This window comes from Trachypithecus francoisi, unplaced genomic scaffold (genome assembly GCF_009764315.1).
Source record: "Trachypithecus francoisi isolate TF-2019V2 unplaced genomic scaffold, Tfra_2.0 Lachesis_group8, whole genome shotgun sequence".
In the NCBI taxonomy this organism is placed as follows: Eukaryota; Metazoa; Chordata; class Mammalia; order Primates; family Cercopithecidae; genus Trachypithecus; species Trachypithecus francoisi.
In genome coordinates, this window is record NW_022681473.1 from 64,752,477 (window position 1) to 64,775,719 (window position 23,243).

Genomic DNA, 23,243 nt, shown 5'->3' on the forward strand with positions numbered 1-23,243 from the left:
TAGCTCACCCTAGCCTTGAACTCTTAGGTTCAAATGATCCTCGCACCTCAGCCTCCTAAGTAGCTAGAACTACAAGGTTCATGCACAACACGTGGCTTACTTTTTTTTTAGATGGAGTCTCACTCTGTAGCCCAGCCTGAAGTGCAGTGGCATGATCTCACTTCCCTGCAACCTCTGCCTCCTGGGCTCAAACGATTCTCCTGCCTCAGCCTCCTGAGTAGCTGGGATTATAGGTACCCAATACCACACCTAGATAAGTTTTGTATTTTTAGTAGAGGTGGGGTTTCACTATGTTGGCCAGGCTGGTCTTCAACTCCTGACCTCAAGTGATCTGCCCATCTCGGCCTCCAGAAGTGCTGGGATTACAGGTGTGAGCCACCGTGGCTGGCCTAAAAAAAATGTTTTTTTTTTTTTTTTGAGACCTGTCGCCCAGGCTGGAGTGCAGTGGCCGGATCTCAGCTCACTGCAAGCTCCGCCTCCTGGGTTTACACCATTCTCCTGCCTCAGCCTCCTGAGTAACTGGGACTACAGGTGCCCGCCACCTCGCCCGGCTAGTTTTTTGTATTTTTTAGTAGAGACGGGGTTTCACCGTGTTCGCCAGGATGGTCTCGATCTCCTGACCGCCCATCTCGGCCTCCCAAAGTGCTGGGATTACAGGCTTGAGCCACTGCACTTCAGCCTGAGCAACAGAGTGAGACCTTGTCTTAAAAAGAAAAAGAAAAAGAAACTATAAAAGTGAATTTGGGCCGGGCGCGGTGGCTCAAGCCTGTAATCCCAGCACTTTGGGAGGCCGAGACGGGCGGATCACGAGGTCAGGAGATCGAGACCATCCTGGCTAACATGGTGAAACCCCGTCTCTACTAAAAAATACAAAAAACTAGCCGGGTGAGGTGGCGGGCGCCTGTAGTCCCAGCTACTCGGGAGGCTGAGGCAGGAGAATGGCGTAAACCCGGGAGGCGGAGCTTGCAGTGAGCTCAGATCCGGCCACTGCACTCCATCCTGGGCGACAGAGTCAGACTCCGTCTCAAAAAAAAAAAAAAAAAAAGTGAATTTGGAAAACAAAAAGTGAGTCTGATATTTCTCTATTCTTTATTCTGAAAGATCTATATCTGTATATTTTCTATAGCTATACCTCTATATAGGTATATGTGGAAATACCTGTGCTCTTGAATCCTCCTTTTGCATCTTAGAACATTATCTTTTGTGTAACTGGGTTCCTAAGAATTAGGAGAGGTATCTTAATTTTCTTTTTATTTTTTATATTTACTTTAAAATTTTTTGTAGAGATGGAGTCTCATTATATTGCCCAGGCTGGTCTCAAACTCCTGGGCTCAAGTGGTCCTCCTGCCTTGGCCTCCCAGAGTGTTGGGATTACACAGATGTGAGCCACTGCACTTGGTCTTAATTTTAAAATAAAATAGCAGAGCTGGGCCTAGTGGCTCATGCCTATAATCTCAGCACTCTGGGAGGCTGAGATGGGAGAATCACTTGAGCTCAGGAGTTTGAGACTAACTTGGGCAACATGGCGAAACCCCATCTCTACAAAAGAATACAAAAATTAGTCAGGTGCAGTGGTGTGCGCCTGTAGTTCCAACTACTCGGGAGGCTGAGGCAGGAGAATCGTTTGAGCCTGGGAGACAGAGGTTGCAGTGAGCTGAGATGCGGGCATTGCACTCCAGCCTGGGTGATGGGAGTGAAACTCTGTCAAACAAACAAATAAATAAATGCAACACATGGAAACTATGGAAATGAAATGGGGATAGGGAAAACTTTTTAGCTGAAGCATTAGACTACAGATGATTAGAGGAATATCTTTTTGTTTGAAGAAGTAAAAGGTGTTTACTTCAGCCTTGTTGGGAGGTTGATGATGATAACTCAACCTTTACATCAAACAGAAGTACCTTTTTTTGGCAACATAGGCTTCAGGAAGTCTTGGAAGAGTGAAACAAGGGAAGTTTATAACATATTTCAAGGGAATAAGAGTATTTCATTTTTTCCTTTTTTTTTTTTTTTTGAGACGGAGTCTCGCTCTGTGGCCCAGGCTGGAGTGTAGTGGCCGGATCTCAGCTCACTGCAAGCTCCGCCTCCCTGGTTTACGCCATTCTCCTGCCTCAGCCACCCGAGTAGCTGGGACTACAGGCGCCCGCCACCTCGCCCGGCTAGTTTTTTGTATTTTTTAAGTAGAGACGGGGTTTCACCGTGTTAGCCAGGATGGTCTTGATCTCCTGACCTCGTGATCCGCCCGTCTCGGCCTCCCAAAGTGCTGGGATTACTGGCTTGAGCCACCGCGCCCGGCGTATTTCATTATTTCTAACACATTGTTTTCTCTTTGAACAGATAACATGCTTGGACATTTCCAGTGGAGGAGGTCTTGGTGTGTCTTCTAGTACTGATGGGACCATGAAAATATGGCAGGCTTCCAATGGAGAACTCAGGGTAAAGGATTTGGATATGCTTTTAGGGTCTTAAACACAAAGGGTGGTCTGAGAAGCCTTGGACTGGGACATGGAACGAAGAATGGCCCATTCTAAAAATGTGGGACCACACTGCATGTCAGTTGATCTCTTTTCTCCCATTTTTGTGTTTTTTGTTGTTTCTTTTCTTTTCCTTTTTTTTTTTTTTGAGACGGTCTTGCCCTGTTGCCCAGGCTGGAGTGCAGTGCTGCCTCCTGGGTTCAAGCGATTCTTGTGCCTCAGCCTCCCAAGTAGCTGGGATTACAGGCATGTGCCACCGCACACATCTAATTTTTGTATTTTTAGTAGAGATGGGCTTTCACCATGTTGGTCAGGCTGGTCTCCAACTCCTCACCTCAAGTGGTCTGCCCACCTTGGCCTCCCAAAGTGCTAGGATTACAGGTGTGAGCCACCACTCCTGGCCTCCCATTTGTTAATTGGAGAACCATTCTCCAGCTCAGTGATTTGGCAGAACAGAGTGGGGCTGGAGCAGTTAAGGAGCCAGACCAGTGAAGGTCTAAGTGGGTGTGCCCTTGTTTTTTATTGCCTTCAGTGATCCATTTCCAAGACAGAATAGGATTTTAAACAGAGATGAGTAAAAGGGTCCCCAAGCCACCTCAGCGCTTTATTCTTAGAACTAGACCTAGAGATAGCTGTGAGAGCCATGGATTTTTTTTTAACCTAGGCTCTGGGGTGTTTTTACATGGAATTCAATTCTATAACCTCTATAGCTGAATTCCGGGAAAGAGCCAACACTGCCTGCTAGACAAATGAGCTAAGAGATCCTTTGGATATCCTTAGTTTTAAAACCTAGCATGTGGGTTTAGCATGTAGGTATTTCATATAAGGAACCAGAGTATGGGAGGTAAGAGAACATCAAGGGATGGACAAGAGAACTAGCATGGAATTTTCTTTTGTTTTTCCAGAGAGTATTGGAAGGACATGTGTTTGATGTGAATTGTTGCAGGTTTTTCCCATCAGGCCTTGTGGTCCTGAGTGGGGGAATGGATGCCCAGCTGAAGATATGGTCAGCTGAAGATGCTAGCTGCGTGGTGACCTTCAAAGGTCACAAAGGAGGTATGAAGTGTGGTTTCTCCAGAAGGCTTCTCTAATGATACCCAGAAATGAATCACTGAAAAGGTAGAAGCATCCAGCTGGGCATTTAGATGAGCTGCCATTTCCCTAAGGACCAGAAATTCCTTTGCCACACAATCTTTTTATTGCTGTCTTGAACTGTCTTACACAGTTGGTTTGATACCTAAAGCCTTTTCCAGCTGGGTGCAGTGGTGCATGCCTGTAATCCCAGCTTTATCAGTTGTTTTCTACAATTGATTAAAAAAAAAAAATCTTCTCCAGGAAATCAAATACTTATGTGCTGGGAAATAGAGAGAGTGAGAGAGAAGGAGGTGTGCCTACATTTTCTCATATTAGTCTTTTGGCTGAGAGAACAGTAAAAGCTGGGTAGCTAATGGCTGCATCATCAGACATTATAGATAGAGCTTGATGATTCCCATAGATTTAAATTACAATTCATGTTTTAAAAATGGATTAGCCTTATAACCAGTTAATATCAGATTATAGAGATAGAGTGGGAGCATCTTCCCTTTGTAACTGACTTTTGCGGGGAAAAATATAATGTAGGCATGTTTTATCCTTAATTGGAATATTGAAAAGGAGATAAAGATGCTATTCCTATTTTACAAGTTTGAATATTTTAAAAATATGTGATGGCCGGGCGCGGTGGCTCAAGCCTGTAATCCCAGCACTTTGGGAGGCCGAGACGGGCGGATCACGAGGTCAGGAGATCGAGACCATCCTGGCTAACACGGTGAAACCCCGTCTCTACTAAAAAATACAAAAAAAGCTAGCCGGGCGAGGTGGCTGGCGCCTGTAGTCCCAGCTACTCGGGAGGCTGAGGCAGGAGAATGGCGTGAACCCGGGAGGCGGAGCTTGCAGTGAGCTGAGATCCGGCCACTGCACTCCAGCCTGGGCGACAGAGCGAGACTCCATCTCAAAAAAAAAAAAAAAGTGAAATTTCCAGTAAGAATTGAGAGACATGGTTCATCACATTGGATTGGCACTTGTACGTTACGCTAAGTTGCTGTAGAGTTTTTGTCAGGGTTTGTGTATCTGAAGTCATTTCATTTTAAGAGGAATGAAAGTATGCTAAAGACCACTAATTAGCTATGTGACCTTTGGTCAGGTACTCTTAATTTATTGGGCACCTATACTAAGCATCGTTAAATGAGTTTTAATAAAACAAATACTAGCCCTGCCTGGATCACCATAGGGTTGCACTACCTCTCTACCCTATACAACTCTGTGTTTTTACACCTGTGCCATTGTATTGTAAGTCTTTTTTTTTTCCAGATATATTCTGTTTGTGTATTTTTTCTCTTTTTTTTCCGTTGTAAGTCTTTGTCTATAATTAAGTCTATTTTTTTGTGCTATGTATTCCTGAAGCTAGGGACCAAATATTCAGATTATAGATAATAAAGGGCTTCAAAAACTGTAAAACTGATAAGAGATTTTGGACATTATAACACTCGATCTTAATTCCATCATCTTTTTTGGCAGGCAATTCCCTGTTGAGGTGTGGTATGAGGGCTGGGTAGATAAGAATGCTCAGCCTCCTACTGGGCTCCCCTGACACTACCCTGGCAAAAGTGGAGCACTGACTTATACCGCCTCACATTGCAGACGGGGGAGGTGGAAGTTCAGCTTCCCCCTTGGTCCTGTGTCACCTTCTTGGTGAAAGTAGGACACAGTTGCACCACCTGACTTGCATCACCTCATTGCCTCCTAGTGGTGTTACAAGCTTGGTTCCCTGCTGACTGACACCTGGGAAGGGGTTATGGGCACCTCAGGGCACCTCTTTGTGCCTGTCAGTGCTAGACGGGGATGGAAGCTGAGCTCACTGCTGGATCCTGATGACAGTACCCTACTTAGCCTGGTCAGCCCCACTGGGTAGGGGAATGGGAGTGTTGCTGCCTGCTTCCATGGCGAGATAGACGATCACCTCCTGTTCAGCCCCACTGAAACCATGGGGGAGGGGGAGTAACAGTTTTTCTGTTGGTGTCTACTTGTATAGGGTGGATGTTGCCAAGAAGATTTCTATTTTGTGAGCTATGTCCTTCTCAGTCTGTGCGCTAGGGGCAACAGACTTTACTGGGAGTTTTGTTTTGTTTTGTTTTTTAACTCTGTTCCTGTTAGCAGTTTCGTGTTGGAGGCTTCTGCAATGTCCTGTCCAGGATATGTGGGAGGCAATAAAGAAATCCAGGAACTCATTGCTGTGTTGTTCTTTAAATCCTGAGGTCCTTAGGTGGTCCACCACCTTCTTTCTGTCATTCCGAGTCTTCCTTTGCTTGTTGTGTCCACGACTTTTCAGTTGTAAACGGAAGGACCTAGGAGCAATGGGACTACTCTCTCTTGGCCAGAACCAGAAGTCATGTCCTTTTTTAAATGGGGAGGCTAACCCTTTTAATCAATTATCAGTGAAAGCAGCAGCAGGATATATGTAATTATTTATATATAGTGGGGTCTTGCTCCACTGCCCAAGCTGGAGTGCAGTGAAGCAGTCGTGGCTTACTGTAGCCTTGAACTCCAGGGCTCAAGCAATCCTCCCACCTCAGCCTCCTGAGTAGCTGGGACTACAGGCACAAGCCTCATGCCTGAATTAAATTTTTTGTATAGACAGAGTCATGCTGTGTTGCCCAGGCTGGTCTCGACCTCCTGAGCTCAAGAGATTCTTCTGCCTCATCCTCCCAAAGTGCTGGAGTTACAGGTGTGTACCACTGTACCTCACCAAGGCAGTGATTTTCAAACTGAATTCTCTTAGGTGTCTATTTTTTTTTTCTCCAAAGTTCTTGTTAATGTGTCTACTTTATTTATTTATTTATTTGAGACGGAGTCTCCTCTGTCGAAGGCTGGAGTGCGGTGGTGTGACCTCAGCTCACTGCAACCTCCGCCTCCCAGGTTCAAGCGATTCTTCTGCCTCAGCCTCCTGAGTAGCTGGGATTACAGGCGTGTGCCACCACACCTGGCTATTTTGTATTTTTAGTAGAGACGGGGTTTCATCATATTAGCCAGGCTGGTCTTGAACTCCTGAGCTCAGGCAATCCACCTGCCTCCGCCTCCCAAAGTGCTGGGATTACAGGCATGAGCCACCATACTCGACCTCTTAATTTTTATTTTTAAAAAAGGGTTTTGAAGATAAAATAAAAAACTTGAACATGATTGCTCTAGCACACTCCACTAAAAGTTAAATCCAGAATTTGTTTTTCCATGCCTGTCTTTCACAACTAGACTTTGATTCATTGGGGAGCTGGGACTCTATTTCTGTTTTTCTAGCACTTGAACATGGCCAGCATGTAGTACCTGTTCAGAACATGTTTGTAAAGGGATGGAGTCATTTATGCAGCTCCATCTTCTCTGCCCTTGTAGTTCCTTTACTCCATCCTCCATCTTAGGGAGTTTTTTTCTCTTGCTAGGTATCCTGGATACAGCCATCATTGATCGGGGGAGGAATGTGGTATCTGGTTCTCGAGATGGGACAGCACGACTTTGGGATTGTGGGCGCTCAGCCTGCTTGGGAGTCCTTGCAGATTGTGGTTCTTCCATCAATGGAGTGGCGGTGGGTGCTGCTGACAACTCCATAAACCTTGGCGCCCCTGAGCAGATGCCCAGTAAGTTGATAATGATATGTAGGATTGTTTTTTTTCTTGGGCCCCCTTCAGTGATTGCCTTAGTTTCTCTATTTCTTCCTCATCCTTTTCTGCTCTGTACCTGGTATTTCTGTTTTTACCATACAATTAATGTTTATTCTGTACCTACTATGTTTCTATTGCTTTGGAATCTACAAAGGAAGTATATGTCATAGCACTGCATTTCAGTAAGTACAGTCTAATTTAGCAGACGAGATTAATGCCTATAAAACAGGGGTGTCCAATTTTTTGGCATCCCTGGGCCACATTTGAAGAAGACTTATCTTGGGCCACACATAAAACACACTTAACATTGATGATAGCTGAGCTAAAAATAAATAAATAAATCTCATAATATTTTAAGGAAGTTTATGAATTTGTGTTGGGCCTCATTCAAGCCTCCCTGGGCTGCAGGTTGGACAAGCTTGCTATAAAACATTTAGAGAACAGTAACATTTGGCTGAAATAATTAGTGATTCTTTTTATTTATTATATTCTTTTAGTGATAGAGTCCTGCTGTTTTGCCCAGGCTGGCCTTGAACTCCTGGGCTTAAGTGATCCTCCCACCACAGCCTGCCTAATAGCTGGGACTATAGGCATGTACCACCATGCCTGGCAAATTAGCGAGTCCTAATGCAAATATAATAGGTTTTCAGAGGGATGGAGTGTTCCCGGTTAGTATAGATAGGAAAGGTGTCACAAAAGAAGTTGGCTTAGGCCTTTAAAGGGTAAGTTCAAGTTGAACAGACAGGAATGGTAAGGATAGGACAATGGGAGCTAGGGCAAGGGGTAGGTGTAGGGGCAATTTGCATTACAGCTTGGATGTGAAACTGAGTGTTATATAAAAAGATATGCTTGGCTGGGCTAGAAAGTTGAATTAAGAGGGGTAGTAGTAGGAAATGGGTTGAATAGCTGTGGTGAGAGACTAATAAAGGTCCTAATAAGGCAACTTTCATTCCTATTTTCCCATAATAATAGTTGCATCTTTGTTCCATAGGACAGTTTTTTTTTTTTTGAAACGGAGTCTTGCTCTGTCTCCCAGGCTGGAGTGCAGTGGCACGATCTCGGCTCACGGCAAGCTCTGGTTCCTGGGTTCACACCATTCTCCTGCCTTAGCCTCCCAAGAAGCTGGGACTACAGGCGCCCGCCACCATGCCTGGCTAATTTTTTGTGTTTTTTAGTAGAGACGGGATTTCACCACGTTAGCCAGCATGGGACAATTTTTTTTTTTTCTACCATTGTCTTAGCCCTTCACATTTTAAAAAATAGACCTTATTTTTTAGGGCCATTTTAGGTTCACAGCAAAATTTAGCAGAAAGTATAGGGGGCTGGGCACGGTGGCTCACGCCTGTAATCCCAGCACATTGGGAGGCCAAGGAGGGCAAATCACAAGGTCAGGATTTCGAGACCAGTCTAGCCAACATAGTGAAACCCTGTCTCTACTAAAAATACAAAAATTTAGCTGGGTGTGGTGGTGTGTGTCTGTAATCCCAGCTACTCAGGAGGTTAAGGCAGAAGAATCGTGTAAACCTGGGAAGTTGAAGTTGAGTGAGCTGAGATTGCGCCATTGCACTCCAGCCCAGTGACAGTGTGAGCCTCTGTCTCAAAAAAAAAAAGTACAGGGAGTTCTTATATACCTTTTGCCTTAACCACCCACACGTAGCCCTCCTCACTATCAACATCCCCCACCAGAGTGGTATATTTGTTGCAGCTGATGAACCTACATGACACATTATTATCATCCAAAGTTCAGAGTTTAAAACTTATTATTGGCGTTATACATCCCATAGGGTCTGACAAATGTACAGGGACATGTATTCACCATTGTAGTATCAGACATAGTAGTTTCTTAGCCCTAATAATTCTCTGTACTCTGTTCAAGCAGTTCTTCTGCCTCTCAGCCTCTCAAGTAGCTAGGACTCTAGGCACGCACCACTACACCTATCAAATTTTTTTTTTTTTTTTTGAGACAGAGTCTCGCTCTGCCGCCCAGGCTGGAGTGCAGTGGCCGGTCTCAGCTCACTGCAAGCTCCGCCTCCTGGGTTTACGCCATTCTCCTGCCTCAGCCTCCCAAGCAGCTGGGACTACAGGCGCCCGCCATGTCGCCCGGCTAGTTTTTTGTATTTTTAGTAGAGACGGGGTTTCACCATGTTAGCCAGGATGGTCTCGATCTCCTGACCTCGTGATCCGCCCGTCTCGGCCTCCCAAAGTGCTGGGATTACAGGCTTGAGCCACCGTGCCCGGCCGTCAAATTTTTTTTATTTTTTATTTTTGTAGAGACAAGGTCTCACTATGTTGCCCAGGCTGGTCTTGAACTCCTGGCCTCAAGCGATCCTCCCATCTTAGCCTCCCAAAGTGCTGGGATTACAAGTATGAGCCACTGCTGCTGGCCCTAAAGTAATTTATTTTTTATTTTTTATTTTTTTTTTTGAGGCGGAGTCTCGCTCTGTCTCCCGGACTGGAGTGCAGTGGCCGGATCTCAGCTCACTGCAAGCTCCGCCTCCCGGGTTTACGCCATTCTCCTGCCTCAGCCTCCCGAGTAGCTGGGACTACAGGCGCCCGCCACCTCGCCCAGCTAGTTTTTGTATTTTTAGTAGAGACGGGGTTTCACCGTGTTAGCCAGGATGGTCTCGATCTCCTGACCTCGTGATCCGCCCGTCTCGGCCTCCCAAAGTGCTGGGATTACAGGCTTGAGCCACCGCGCCCGGCCAAGTAATTTAAATGAAAATATTATTTCTCGTTTTCTGTACTTTTTCATTTCCCATTTATTCTTCAGCCCATTCTAGGATGGTTTATGCCCAAGTACTTGACTAAAATGGCTGTTATTAAAGTCACCAGTGAGTTTCCTTTTTTTTTTTTTTTTTTTTGAGATGGGGTCTTACTCTTGCCCAGGCTGGAGTACAGTGGTACGATCTCTTGGCTCACTGCAGCCTCCACCTCCCAGGTTCAAGTGTTCAAGTGATTCTCGTGCCTCAGCCTCCCAAGTAGCTGGGATTATGGGTGCCCACCATCATGCCTGGCTAATTTGTGTATTTTTAGTAGAGACGAGGTTTCACCATGTTGGCCAGGCTGGTCTTGAACTTCTGGCCTCAAGTGATCCGCCCTCCTCAGCCTCCCAAACTGCTGGGCTTACAGGTGTGAGCTATGGGGCCCAGCCACCAGTGACCTTTCTCTTGCCGAATCCATCTTATTTCTCTGTGCTTATCTTTCTAAATTTAGTGGTATTTCACATAGTAAACCCTCTCCTCAGAGAACATTTTTTTCATGGCTTCTGTGATACCACACAACACTGGCTTTCTTCCTGTTTCATTGACTGCTACTTCTTAAAGTTCTCCTTTTATGAAACTCCTCTCTTCTACCTTTAAATACTAGAGGGCCCCACTATTAAGTTCTGGGCCCTCAACTGTAACTACAGTTTCTTCCTTGGTGATCTCATCTGTTCCATAGCTATCATTGTTTAAACTGATAATGATTTCCAAAGTTCATGTAAAGCATAGACCTCTCACCTGAGTTTTAGACTCCATTTCGATGTCTAAATAAATAAGTTGAACTTACCTTGTCTAACAAGGAGTGTTTGATCCCTCCCCACCCCAAACTGTTTTTTTCCATCTCAGAAAATGACACCACTATCTACCCATTTGCTCAAGCCTGAAGCCTGAGATTCACTCACAGTCCACCCCCTCTTTCCTCATGTCCTGCATCAGCAAAGTCTACCATCTCTAACTTCAAAGTGTTTCTAATTTTTCTATTTCTCCGTCTCCCCATCTCTCCCTTCCTCCTGCCAACATCCTGGTCCAAACTATCATCACCTATTTCCTGTACTACTGCCTAGACTATTCTCCTATAAGCCATTCTTTTCAGAGCAATCATTGTGGTCATTTAAGAAAATCGTGCCGGGTGTGGTGGCTCACGCCTGTAATCCCAGCACTTTGGGAGGCCGAGGTGGGCAGATCACAAGGTCAGGAGATCGAGACCAACCTGGCTAACACAGTGAAACCCTGTCTCTACTAAAAATACAAAAAATTAGCCAGGGGTGGTGGTGGGCGCCTGTAGTCCCAGCTACTCGGGAGGCTGAGGCAGGAGAATGGCATGAACCTGGGAGGTGGAGGTTGCAGTGAGCCGAGATCGCACCATTGCACTCCAGCCTGGGTGACAGAGCGAGACTCCATCTCCAAAAAAGAAAATCATAAGTCATGTCATGCTCCTGCTTAGAACGCTCCAGTGGCCTACCTTTGTACATGTTGAAATCCTAACCCCTTACATGGCTTATGACAAGCTCTTTTGCTTTCTGAGCCCTGCACTTCTCTCCAGTCTCATGTCATGCCATCCTCAGCCAGGCCCACTACATTTCAACTATAGGCCTTCAGTTTCTTCTTTCAGTACAGTGGACTCTCCCAGTCTCCCGACTTTGCCTTCTTCTTTTTTTTTTTTTTTTAAATTGAAACAATCTCCCTCTGTCACCCAGACTGGAATGCAGTGGCACATTCTCGACTCACTGCAACCTCCACCTCCTGGGTTCAAGCAATTTTCCTGCCTCAGCCTCCCGAGTAGCTGGGATTACAGACGTGCACCACCACACCCAGCTATTTTTTGTATTTTCGGTAGAAATGGGGTTTTGCCATGTTGGCCAGGCTGGTCTTGAACTCCTCACCTCAAGTGATCTACCCGCCTCGGGCTCCCAAAGTGCTGGGATTACAGGCGTGACCCACCGCACCTGGCCTGACTCTGCCTTCTTTTTCCCTTAGTCTGGAATATACTCCTGCAGCTCTTCACATAACTGGTTTCTGTTCACCTTTCAGATCTCACCGTTCAGTTGAAAAGTTACTTCCACAGAGGCTTTTTAAAGTTAAAGTTTAGGCTGGACGTGCTGTAAACCCAGCACTTTGGGAGGCTGAGGTGGGCGAATTGCTTGAGCCCGGGAGTTTGAGACTAGCCTGGGCAACATAGTGAGACCCCATCTCTATAAAAAGTATTTTAAAAAATAAATGAAGTTTACATTTAAAGTTACCCTCCCCACTTAGCCTCCCACCACCTATTCACTTCTGATCTTATTTTCCTATTTTGTTTTCTTTTAGAACTCATCACTTTCTGAAAGTATCCTACTTGTTTATTTACGTATTCACTAGAATCCTTGAGAGTAAGGACCTTATCTGTTTGTTCATCACTGTTTCCTTAGCAGTTAGGATAGTGTGTGATGTCATCACATAGAAGATGAAGGTAAAAAAGAAAAAGAAAAAAAGAATAGGCCTGATACATAGTAGGCCCTAAAGAAATATTTGGTGAGTGAATGATTACATTTCATTTTCTCCAGGCTGTAAGATCGTTGAGGTCAGAGACTGTATTTTCCAGCATTGTATCCCTGCGCCTAGTGTGGTGTCTTTTCACGGTACAAACAACTTAGTTTTTTTTTTTTTTTTTTTTTTGAGACGGAGTCTCGCTCTGTCGCCCAGGCTGGAGTGCAGTGGCCGGATCTCAGCTCACTGCAAGCTCCACCTCCCGGGTTTACGCCATTCTCCTGCCTCAGCCTCCCGAGTAGCTGGGACTACAGGCGCCCGCCACCTCGCCCGGCTAGTTTTTTGTATTTTTTAGTGGAGACAGGGTTTCACTGTGTTAGCCAGGATGGTCTCGATCTCCTGACCTCGTGATCCGCCTGTCTCGGCCTTCCAAAGCTCTGGGATTACAGGCTTGAGCCACCGCGCCCGGCAACAACTTATTATTTTAAAAGTTGGTTTTATTGCCAGCCATGGTGTGCACATCTGTAGTCCCAGCTATTCAGGAGGCTGAGGCGGGAGGATTGCTCGCGCCCAGGGATTCAAGGCTGTGGGGTGCTATGTTTGTGCTTGTGAATGGCCCATGCACTCCAGCCTGGACAACATACTAGACCCTGTCTCAAAAAAGAGTACACACACACTCATTTTAAAAATACATTTGGATTTACTGAGGTATCTTTTACATATGGTAAAAGTCACCCTTTTCCTTGGCTACTGGATACCATTAAAAAATATTTTTAGAATGTAAAAATAAAGTCAGTCTTTTTAGTTGTATAGTTCTGTGAGTTTTGTCAAATATATCCAGTTTATAAATAATACCACAGTGAGATACAGAACATAATAAATGTTTTCTTTGTAGTAAGTGAATTGCTAACAAAATCAGTAATCAACCATCAGTATTGGTGCTGTGTGGGCACTGCCAGCTGATCAGCCTCACTGTTATTAACATAGTTCATTTGTCATGCAGGTGAACGGGAGGTTGGAACAGAGGCAAAAATGCTGCTGTTGGCCCGGGAAGATAAGAAACTTCAGTGCTTGGGACTACAGAGCAGGCAGCTGGCAAGTGGTTCCTATATGGCCTTTGAACTCTGAGGCAACCTGGGTCATTCTGTTTCTTAGAAGGCTATTTTGGAAACATTTCTACTTGCTCCCTGTGTTCACTTTTGAGAAAGCTGCCTGAGTAAGAGGCAGTACAGCATAATGATTAAGAGTGTGGGATTTGGAATAAGGGCAACATTTATTTATTTTTATTTATTTTTATTTTTTTTGAGACGGAGTCTCGCTCTGTTGCCCAGGCTGGAGTGCAGTGGCCGGATCTCAGCTCACTGCAAGCTCCGCCTCCCGGGTTTACGCCATTCTCCTGCCTCAGCCTCCCGAGTAGCTGGGACTACAGGCGCCCGCCACCTCACCCGGCTAGTTTTTTGTATTTTTTTTAGTAGAGACGGGGTTTCACCGTGTTAGCCAGGATGGTCTCGATCTCCTGACCTCGTGATCCGCCCGTCTCGGCCTCCCAAAGTGCTGGGATTACAGGCTTGAGCCACCGCGCCTGGCCAAGGGCAACATTTAAATCCCAGTTTGTTTGTTTGTTTGTTTTTTGAGACAGAGCCTCACTCTGTCGCCCAGGCTGGAGTGCAGTGGCGCAATCTCGGTTCAGCTTACTGCAACCTCCGCCTCCTAGGTTCAAGTGATTCTCCTGCATTAGCCTCCCGAGTAGCTGGGATTGCAGGCCTACCACCATGCCTGGCTAATTTTTATGTTTTCAGTAGAGACGGGGTTTCACCTTGTTGGCCAGACTAGTCTCAAACTCCTGACCCATGTGATCTACCTTCCTTGACCTCCCAAAGTGCTGGGAGTACAGGTGTGAGCCACTGCACCCAGCCTTAAATCCCAGTTCTTGTGCAACACTTGCAGAGAATAAAAAAATAAAATAAATCTCAGTTCTTATGTTAATAATTAATGATTCCAGCATTGGACAAGTTACTTAACCTCTCTGAGCCTGCTTCCTCATCACTAAACTGGGCATAATAGGGTATATGATGAGGATTAAATGCTCTACTGTTTTGTGATCTTTGTTAAGTCACTTTCCTTCTCTGGGCCTTAGTGTGCTATATGTAAAATGATGAAGTTGTATAGATTTTCTTTCTTTATGAGTCCTGCTACCTCTTAGGTAATGTGAAGAAATTCTGAGTAAAGAACTCATGCGGCTGGGAACAGTGGCTCATGCCTGTAATCCCAGCTTTCTGGGAGGCCCAGAAAGGGTAGATTGCTTGAGTCCAAGAGTTCAAGACTGGCCTGGGCAAAAAACCGATCTCTATTAATAATACAAAAAATTGGCTGGGCATGGTGGCATGCACCTGTAATTCCAGCTACAGCTACTTGGGAGGCTGAGGTGGGAAGATCACCTTAGCCTGGAAGGTCGAGGCTTCAGTGAGCCAAGATTGTGCCACCGTACCCTGTCTCAAAAAAAAAAAAAAGGACTCATGTATTCAGGACTCTTGATCAATTAATGAACAGACCATTAGTTGGAGTTTCTTCCTACATCTGAATTTTTGCTGGGAAGATTATGCTGTTAACTAAATTCTCTCTTCCCAGAGATTAGATTTTTAAAATTTCCTTCTAGCTCCTGGAATTGTCATCCAGACAACTTTAATGATTTGGTTTGGCCACAAGGTTTGCTGTTTTCTTTTTTTTTTTTTGAGGCAGAATCTCACTCTGTCGCCCAGGCTGGAGTGCAGTGGCCGGATCTCGGCACACTGCGAACTCCGCCTCCCGGGTTCACGCCATTCTCTTGCCTCAGCCTCCCCAGTGCCTGCCACCTCGTCCGGCTAGTTTTTTTACTTTTTTAGTAGAGACGGGGTTTCACTGTGTTAGCCAGGATGGTCTCGATCTCCTGACCTCGTGATCCGCCCATCTCGGCCTCCCAAAGTGCTGGGATTACAGGCTTGAGCCACCGCGCCCGGCCTGCTGTTTTCATTTCATCTTGTTACTTCATTGTGCTGGTGATATTTCCATTTTCAAAGTTTGTTTCAGGAACATTACCATTTTTGCTAATATCGCCTTTGTACTTGAGTTTTCACACTGGCTTTTACTTCTAGAGGGAAATCAGGTTTTTTTGTTTGTTTATTTTGTTTTTTGCCTTTTCTTTTTAGAATGTTTGGGGAAGATATGATCAATTTGAGCTAACAGTAAGAAGTAAATGAAAATCTAATAATTTCTTTTTCAGATTCATGGGGAGAACTGTGATTCTTTACATCGCTACTTTATTTAAGCCTGTTTATTTTCCTACAAAATACCCTCCTTCAAAAGGTTGAAGTGACATGGAGCAAAACTTACATGTGGGAATTGCAAGTGTTTCTCAAATAGAAGGTTGTCATGAAAAAGGGGAAAAGAAGGAATTTTGTTGGTGAGGATACTGTGAGATAGTGTGTTGAGTGGTAATAGTTGGAAAACTGCCACCTCAGAGTATATTACATAAACTGCTCAAGTCCTTAACCAACCTCAGGTTCCTGAAATCCTGGGAGTATTTCCTTCTCAGTTTTTGGTGAATGTGTAATTTACCATTTGAGAATAATTAAAGGGGGAAAGAAGAAAATATCTCAAAATATAGTGAAATTTTTCCTTTTTTGGTGCCTGTTTATTCTTGGAAACAAATTAATCTCTAAGCAGCATTTTTGCCTCCTACTTGTTCCCAGGTGTTCCTCTTTATTGGCTCAGATGCTTTCAACTGCTGTACTTTTCTCTCTGGTTTCTTGCTATTGGCTGGGACTCAAGATGGAAACATTTATCAGCTGGATGTGAGGAGTCCAGGGTGAGTCACTATTCATTTACATGATGCAGGTCTTCTACAGAGTGGAAATTTTTATTGGCTTTAATGTTGATTTAGCCTAGCATATAGATGACTATTGAATCAAGGATATATTTTTCCGTTTACAAAGGTTTTCTGGTCTGAATTTTCTGATTGTTCTTATTATTCCTGGACTCAAAATATATGATTCATACTATTATGATTGACTAATGATTGCTGTGAAAATTAAGCTTAAACTAGCATTTCATTTAAATTGATTGTCTAGAACTTTTAACCTTAAAGAGCTCAGTAATTTTCTCTTACATTAGACCCTGCCTACCCTAAGATTGAAAGATTGAATTATTTTTATTTATTTATTTATTTTTTGAGCTGGATTCTCACTCTGTCCTCCAGGCTGGAGTACAGCGGTGCTATCTCGGCTTACTGCAACCTCTGCCTCCCGGGTTCGAGCAATTCTCCTGCCTTAGCCTCCTGAGTAGCTGGGATTACAGGCGTGCGCCACCACACCCAACTAATTTTTGTATATTTGATAGAGACAGGGTTTCACCATGTTGGTCAGGCTGGTCTCAAACTCCTGACCTCATTATCTGCCCACCTCAGCCTCCCCAAGTGCTGGGATTACAGGTATGAGCCACTGTACCCAGCCCTGAAAGATTATTTTTAGTTTAAGGAACCCAGCTCTGTTAATTATGTAGTTTTGATCATGACCTTTCTAAACAGGCTTTCCCTTGGTCTTAAAGATACCTAAAGAGAATCACACAATCTCTCTGTTGCAGGATTTAATAATTTCTACAATTCTGTCCCTTCCTCCTTTGATTTTCTTCCTTTTTTCAACTGATATTTATTGAAAATAGCTTCTGTGGGCATCAGGCTTGGTTCAAGGCACTGAAAAACAGAAATAAAAGGTACAGACTCTGGGCTGGGTGTGGTGGCTCACTCCTGTAACCCCAGCACTTTGGAAGGTCAAGGTGAGTGGATCACCTGAGGTCAGGAATTCGAGACCAGCCTGGCCAACATGGCGAAACCCTGTTTCTACTGAAAATACAAAAATTAGTTGGGCATGGTGGCGCGTACCTATTATCCCAGCTGCTAGCATAGCTGAGGCAGGAGGATCGCTTGAACCTGGGAAGTGGAGGTTTCAGTGAGCTGAGATCGTGCCACTGAACTCCAGCCTGGGCAACAGAACGAGACTCTATCTCAAAAACAAAAATAAAAAACAAAAAACAGACTCTGCCTTTGAGACACCTGGAGTCTAATGGTAAAGATGGACAAGTAAAAGACTATTGTGCAGTGTGATCGCTTGTCTGACAGGGCTAGCCACAGAAATTTAAGGAAGCACCAAAAAGGAGAGGGAAGGAGGTAAGACTACTTCTCCAAGGAAATGAGAAACATTGGATCTTGTTGAGTAAGAAGTTGCCAAGTAAAGAAGGAGGAAAAGAGCTGGGCTGGGTAGAATCCCATGTATACAATCCTATATATGAAGGCATGATTGTTTTCAGGAGTCTATGACAGGTATGTTCCCTGCATATGAGGGCAGTAATGAGAAGTGATGCCAGCAGGAAAACAGGAGCTGCTTTGACCTTACCTGCCATTCTAAGTTTATTCCAAGAGCAGAGAAGAAATTACAGTAGATGGTGTTTAGCTTATACCTTTTCTTCCATCATTTCAGTTACTTAATATTTTTTTCTTTTTTTTTTTTTCTCCACGGAGATAGGGAATCTCTTATCACTATTATAAAATCACCCTTGCATATATATTAAATTGATTCTCACTCAGCTTTCTCTTTCTTTTTAGAGTCCTGACAATTTTAATATTTTACAACAAATCTTAATTCTTTCATTAAGTGAAAAGGTTAACATTCTGCTAATATTGTTATCTTCAACCCATGTCATACCTGCCTTAAAAACCCAGGATTTGGGTGGTGACTTAGTTCTTGTTTAGAGACATGGATGGTTTTAAATGAATTACCTTAATCTGCCAGTTAAGGTTCTTGCCAGGAAAGAAACCATAGAAATCTTTAATTTCTCCACATTTTATCCTGTTTGCTCTTACGTGGTTAGTGCTATATACTGAATATGGTCAAGTATTGCTTTTGAAGAAAGAAAGTAAAATTTCCCCTTTCTTTGTATCCTAGGGCTCCAGTACAAGTCATCCACAGATCAGGAGCACCAGTTCTATCCCTGCTAAGTTTCAGAGATGGATTCATTGCTAGCCAAGGTGGGTCCATGGGCCAATTGAGAGAGATGCTTCTTTGTAGTTCAGTTAATTAAACATAGTTTTAAGTGTATAATCTCTGACTGGGTTGGGGCATAGTCCCCCATGATTCTTTGGCATATTGTAGCTATCAATAGTGTTCATCACTCTGCGTTGTGATTGTCTGCGTCCCCCTCTAGTTCAAGCTCCTTGAGGGTGGTGACTGTGCCTTATTCATTGTGTTATTCCCAGAATTTAGCTCAATGCCCACCACTCTTGTGCCCTAAGGGAGCTCACAGTAAGGCAGACAGACATGTGAACATATGATTGCAGTCCAGTTTGATAAGGACTACATCAGAAGACTGCATGGGGAAATGGAGAATAGCTAATTCTAGAGGCAGGAGTGCTGTCAGCAAGGTCTTTGTGAACTAGGTGACATGTAAACCGATAAAGATTTCACCCACTGGAGATGTAAAGATGGACACTGAAAGCTGAAGCTTTTGTGTATGCAAAGTCATAGATGGGGCAAGGGGGGCAAAAGAAGAAGGGCAGTAGCATTTCCGGAGAGCCTGCTATGTAGTAGGTACTGTGTTTGATGCTTTACATACATATTCTAGGTAAAGCGAGTACCTTGGTGTAGCCAGGACAAACTCTTTGGAATGGAGTTCAGGAATGGTGTTGGGGAAATGCCTGGAACAAAGTGTACATTAAGGGACACTGGATCCTTCTAGGAATGATGTAGGTGAGCAGGACTGGACTATACAGCCTGGAGGGACTACCTACCTACCTTGAGCATTTCAGTATATCAGTTAGGATGTTTTGGGCTGTTATTTACAGAACACTCAGCTGAACATGGTTTAAACAGTTAGGAAAGTGTACTGCTTCACTTAATAAGAAGTCCAGAGTCCATTTCAGAGTATATTAATTTAGTGATTTGAAAATAAAGTCAATCAAGGAGACTAAAGAAACTTGACAACTAAGTCCGTGGTATTCTAGATTGGATCCAGGATGTTAAGGAAAGACTGGTGAAAAAAAAAAAAAAAGTATGTGTTTAGGTAATAGCAGTGTACCAATATTGACCTCTTAGTTTTGACAAATGTAAGGTGATAACATTTGGGAAAACCTGAAACTGATTAAAGGCATATGGGAACTTTCTGTATTATTATTATTATTATTTTTTTTTTTTTGAGACAGAGTCTCGCTCTGTCACCCAGGCTGGAGTACAGTGGCCGGATCTCAGCTCACTGCAAGCTCCGCCTCCCGGGTTTACGCCATTCTCCTGCCTCAGCCTCCCGAGTAGTTGGGACTACAGGCGCCCGCCACCTCGCCCGGCTAGGTTTTTGTATTTTTTTTTTAGTAGAGATGAGGTTTCACCGTGTTAGGCAGGATGGTCTCGATCTCCTGACCTCGTGATCCGCCCGTCTCGGCCTCCCAAAGTGCTGGGATTACAGGCTTGAGCCACTGCCCCCGGCCAACTTTCTGTATTATCTTTAACTAACTTTTCTGTAAACCTAAAGTCACTCCAAAATATAATATTTTTATAAAACTTTTTTTTTTTTAATTTAAAAAACAAATGGGCTGGGCACAGTGGCTCATGCCTATAATCCCAGCATTTTGGGAGGCTGAGGCGGAAGGATCACTTGAGCCCAGGAGTTTGAGACCAGCCTGGGCAACATAGGAGACCCTGTCTCTACAAAAAATAAAAATTAGCCAGGCATAGTGGTTCATTTCTGTGGTCCCAGCTACTCAGGAAGCTGAGGTAGGAGGATCACTTGAGTCTAGGAGATGGAGGCTGCAGTGAGCCATGATTGTGCCACTGCATTTCACCGTGGGTGACAAAGCGAGACTCGGTCTCAAAAATAATTTTTTTAATTAAAAAAATATTAAAAAGATAATGACTGGGCATGGTGGTTCATGCCTATAATCCCAGCACTTTGGGAAGGTGAAACAGGTGGATCCCTTGAGGTCAGGAATTTGAGACCACCCTGGCCAGCATGATGAAACCCTGTCTCCACTAAAAACACAAAATTACTGGGCATGGTGGCGCACGTCTGTAGTCCCAGCTACTCAGGAGGCTGAGGTATTAGAATCGCTTGAACCTGGGAGGCGGAGGATGCAGTGAGCTGAGATCACGCCACTGCACTCCAGCCTGGGTGACAGAGCAAGACTCTGTCTCAAAAAAAAAAAAAAAATTAAAATTAAAAAATAAAGTTGGGCGCAGTGACTCGCACCTGCAATCCCAGCACTTTGAGAGGCCAAGGTGGATAGATCACCTGAGGCCTCGATATTTCTCACCTCTTCTCTCCTACCTACAGGCCATTTTACTGATTGTTATCCCAGCACTTTGGGAGATCCAGGAGGGTGGGTCACCTGAGGTCAGGAGTTTAAGACCAGCCTGGCCAACATGGCGAAATGCCATTTCTACTAAAAATACAAATATTAGCTGGGCATGGTGGTGTGCACCTGTAATCCCAGCTACTTGGGAGGCTGAGGCAGGAGAATCACTTGAACCTGGGAGGTGGAGGTTGTAGTGAGCCAAGATTGTACCACTGCACTCCATCCTCAATGACAGAGTGAAACTCCCTCTCAAAAAAAAAAAAAAAAGGCCGGGCGCGGTGGCTCAAGCCTGTAATCCCAGCACTTTGGGAGGCCGAGATGGGTGGATCACGAGGTCAGGAGATCGAGACCATCCTGCCTAACACGGTGAAACCCCGTCTCTACTAAAAATACAAAAAACTAGCCGGGTGAGGTGGCGGGCGCCTGTAGTCCCAGCTACTCCGGAGGCTGAGGCGGGAGAATGGCGTGAACCCGGGAGGCGGAGCTTGCAGTGAGCTGAGATCCGGCCACTGCACTCCAGCCTGGGTGACAGAGCAAGACTCCGTCTCAAAAAAAAAAAAAAAAATTCTCTGTTTGAAGATGATGTGTGGGTTATATGAGGAGTAGGAGGTGGAGAAGAGCTGACTCATGCTCTACTCTTTGTACTTTTTTTTTTTTTTTGGAATGTTAGAAATTTCTTTTCGTTTTTTTTTTTTTTTTTGAGACAGAGTCTTGCTCTGTCGCCCAGGCTGGAGTGCAGTGGCACCGTCTCAGCTCGCTGCAAGCTCCATTCCCGAGTTCATGCCATTCTCCTGCCTCAGCCTCCTGAGTAGCTGGGACTACAGGCGCCCGCCACCACACCTGGCTAATTTTTTGTATTTTTAGTAGAGATAGGGTTTCACCATGTTAGCCTGGATGGTCTCAATCTCCTGACCTCATGATCCGCCCGCCCTGGCCTCCCCAAGTGCTGGGATTACAGGTGTGAGCCACCATGCCTGGCCTGAAATTTCTTTATTATTACTTATTCTTACTAAGCACCAGCTTAATACTGCAGAAAATTTCAAATCACTGTTGATAACCCACTTTCTTTTCTCCCACTCGAATTCTTGATCAAGAGTTTTTCAAGTAAAAACATGCTCTTCTCTCTTGTGTATAAAACGTTGTGAAATAAAGGCAAAGTATTGTGTATATCTTGCTGGAAAATGCTGCCCAGGGCTCTGGAGATGGTGGCTGCCCCTGCTCCTTTCACTGTCCAGGTCTTGAAAGACTCTAGTTCACGAACTGTCTCTTCACAAAGCAAGTCCACCACTTGCTGCGTTTATCATTCTGAGGGTTGAAAACTTTCTTACAAAGTCTCAGTCCAGTCTCTTGCCTTAGCTGTTGTAAATAGGCCCTCATCACTTCATCTTCCTATTTGTTTGCAGGTTTGGGATAAATTGGGATAAGTGGAAAACCAGGCTCCCCAGGAATGGGAAAGTTAGTGATTCCCAGTGTATACATTTCTTTCTCACCCTGGCTTTTGGAATTGCACTTTTGGAGTTCCTTCAGACACTCAGAAACGTAGAGAGAGATATATATCAAGGTCCTATCAGCTTCATTATTAACTTCATAGTTTTTGAAGAAGACATTGGCCTTGAAGTAATAGATGGCTTCATCCACAGTATCAATATCTTTTGTCTCTCTTGGGGCAGGTCCTTTGAATTGACTTCTGATAGGTAACAGTGCCATGTTTCCAATGAGTTTGGTGTCAGGATCCATGAGAGAAGAGTGGTAAGCTGGCATCTTGGTGGCTCCTGGGTAGAAGGCAAGGCATAACTTCCAGTACTGATATCTAAAGGCAAAGGGAGTAAGATTATAGCTCTGTTTTCAGAGGACAAAACTAAGACCAGTAAGAGAAAGTTATCAGAAACCACATTCCAGTTAATTATAAAGGAAAAGCTTTCTTTTCCTTAAGAAAGAAGCTGCCCTTAAGGTAGTGAGCACCCCTAACTCTGGAGATGGGCAAGTGTAGGCTGTTTGGCCGCTCTGCCATGTGCTGTAGAGGGAGTTCTGTACTGGTTTAGAAGTTGAATATAGATGATCTTTGAGGTCCTTTGGAACTCTTTGATTATTAGTGAGGAGATTTAAATTGCAAGATGAAACAAAATAAAAAACTTTTTTGATGGAAATTGCCAGACATATCTAAAAGTAGAGAGAATAGCACAGTGAACCTGCTATAGCCATTGTCCAACATAAGCTATTATCAATATATGGCTAATCTTGTTTTACCCATTCCCTTGCATTCCTCACTTCATATATTTTTAAATATATCATGAGCATCTTATTTCACCTGTCAGCATTTCTATATGTCTGTCTCAAAGATAAGGATTCATTTTTGGAGAAGATGATTTTTAATAATAATGCAAGAAAGGGTAAGGTACTACCTTGTATATGCTGCTGCTTGGAATGTAGAATAACAGATAAATTTGGAAAACAGTTTTTCAGATTTCCAAAAAGTTTGAAA

The 23,243-nt window shown here is 44.2% G+C and overlaps 1 protein-coding gene across 5 annotated transcripts in view; it reads left to right on the top strand.

Moving 5' to 3' along the window:
• Positions 1 to 23,243, top strand: part of PAAF1 (proteasomal ATPase associated factor 1) — a 48,726-nt gene that overhangs the window by 20,082 nt on the left and 5,401 nt on the right. For 3 of the 5 annotated variants that reach the window (XM_033207615.1, XM_033207614.1, XM_033207616.1), the window contains 6 exons: positions 2,338 to 2,436; positions 3,380 to 3,530; positions 6,944 to 7,138; positions 13,394 to 13,485; positions 16,119 to 16,234; positions 18,366 to 18,448. In XM_033207615.1, the coding sequence (XP_033063506.1) occupies positions 2,338 to 2,436; positions 3,380 to 3,530; positions 6,944 to 7,138; positions 13,394 to 13,485; positions 16,119 to 16,234; positions 18,366 to 18,448 (736 nt within the window). Of the gene's footprint in view, positions 1 to 2,337; positions 2,437 to 3,379; positions 3,531 to 6,943; positions 7,139 to 13,393; positions 13,486 to 16,118; positions 16,235 to 18,365; positions 18,449 to 22,431; positions 22,511 to 23,243 lie in introns of all 5 variants that reach the window. The other 2 variants (XR_004436188.1, XM_033207617.1) reach the window with 2 other exon arrangements.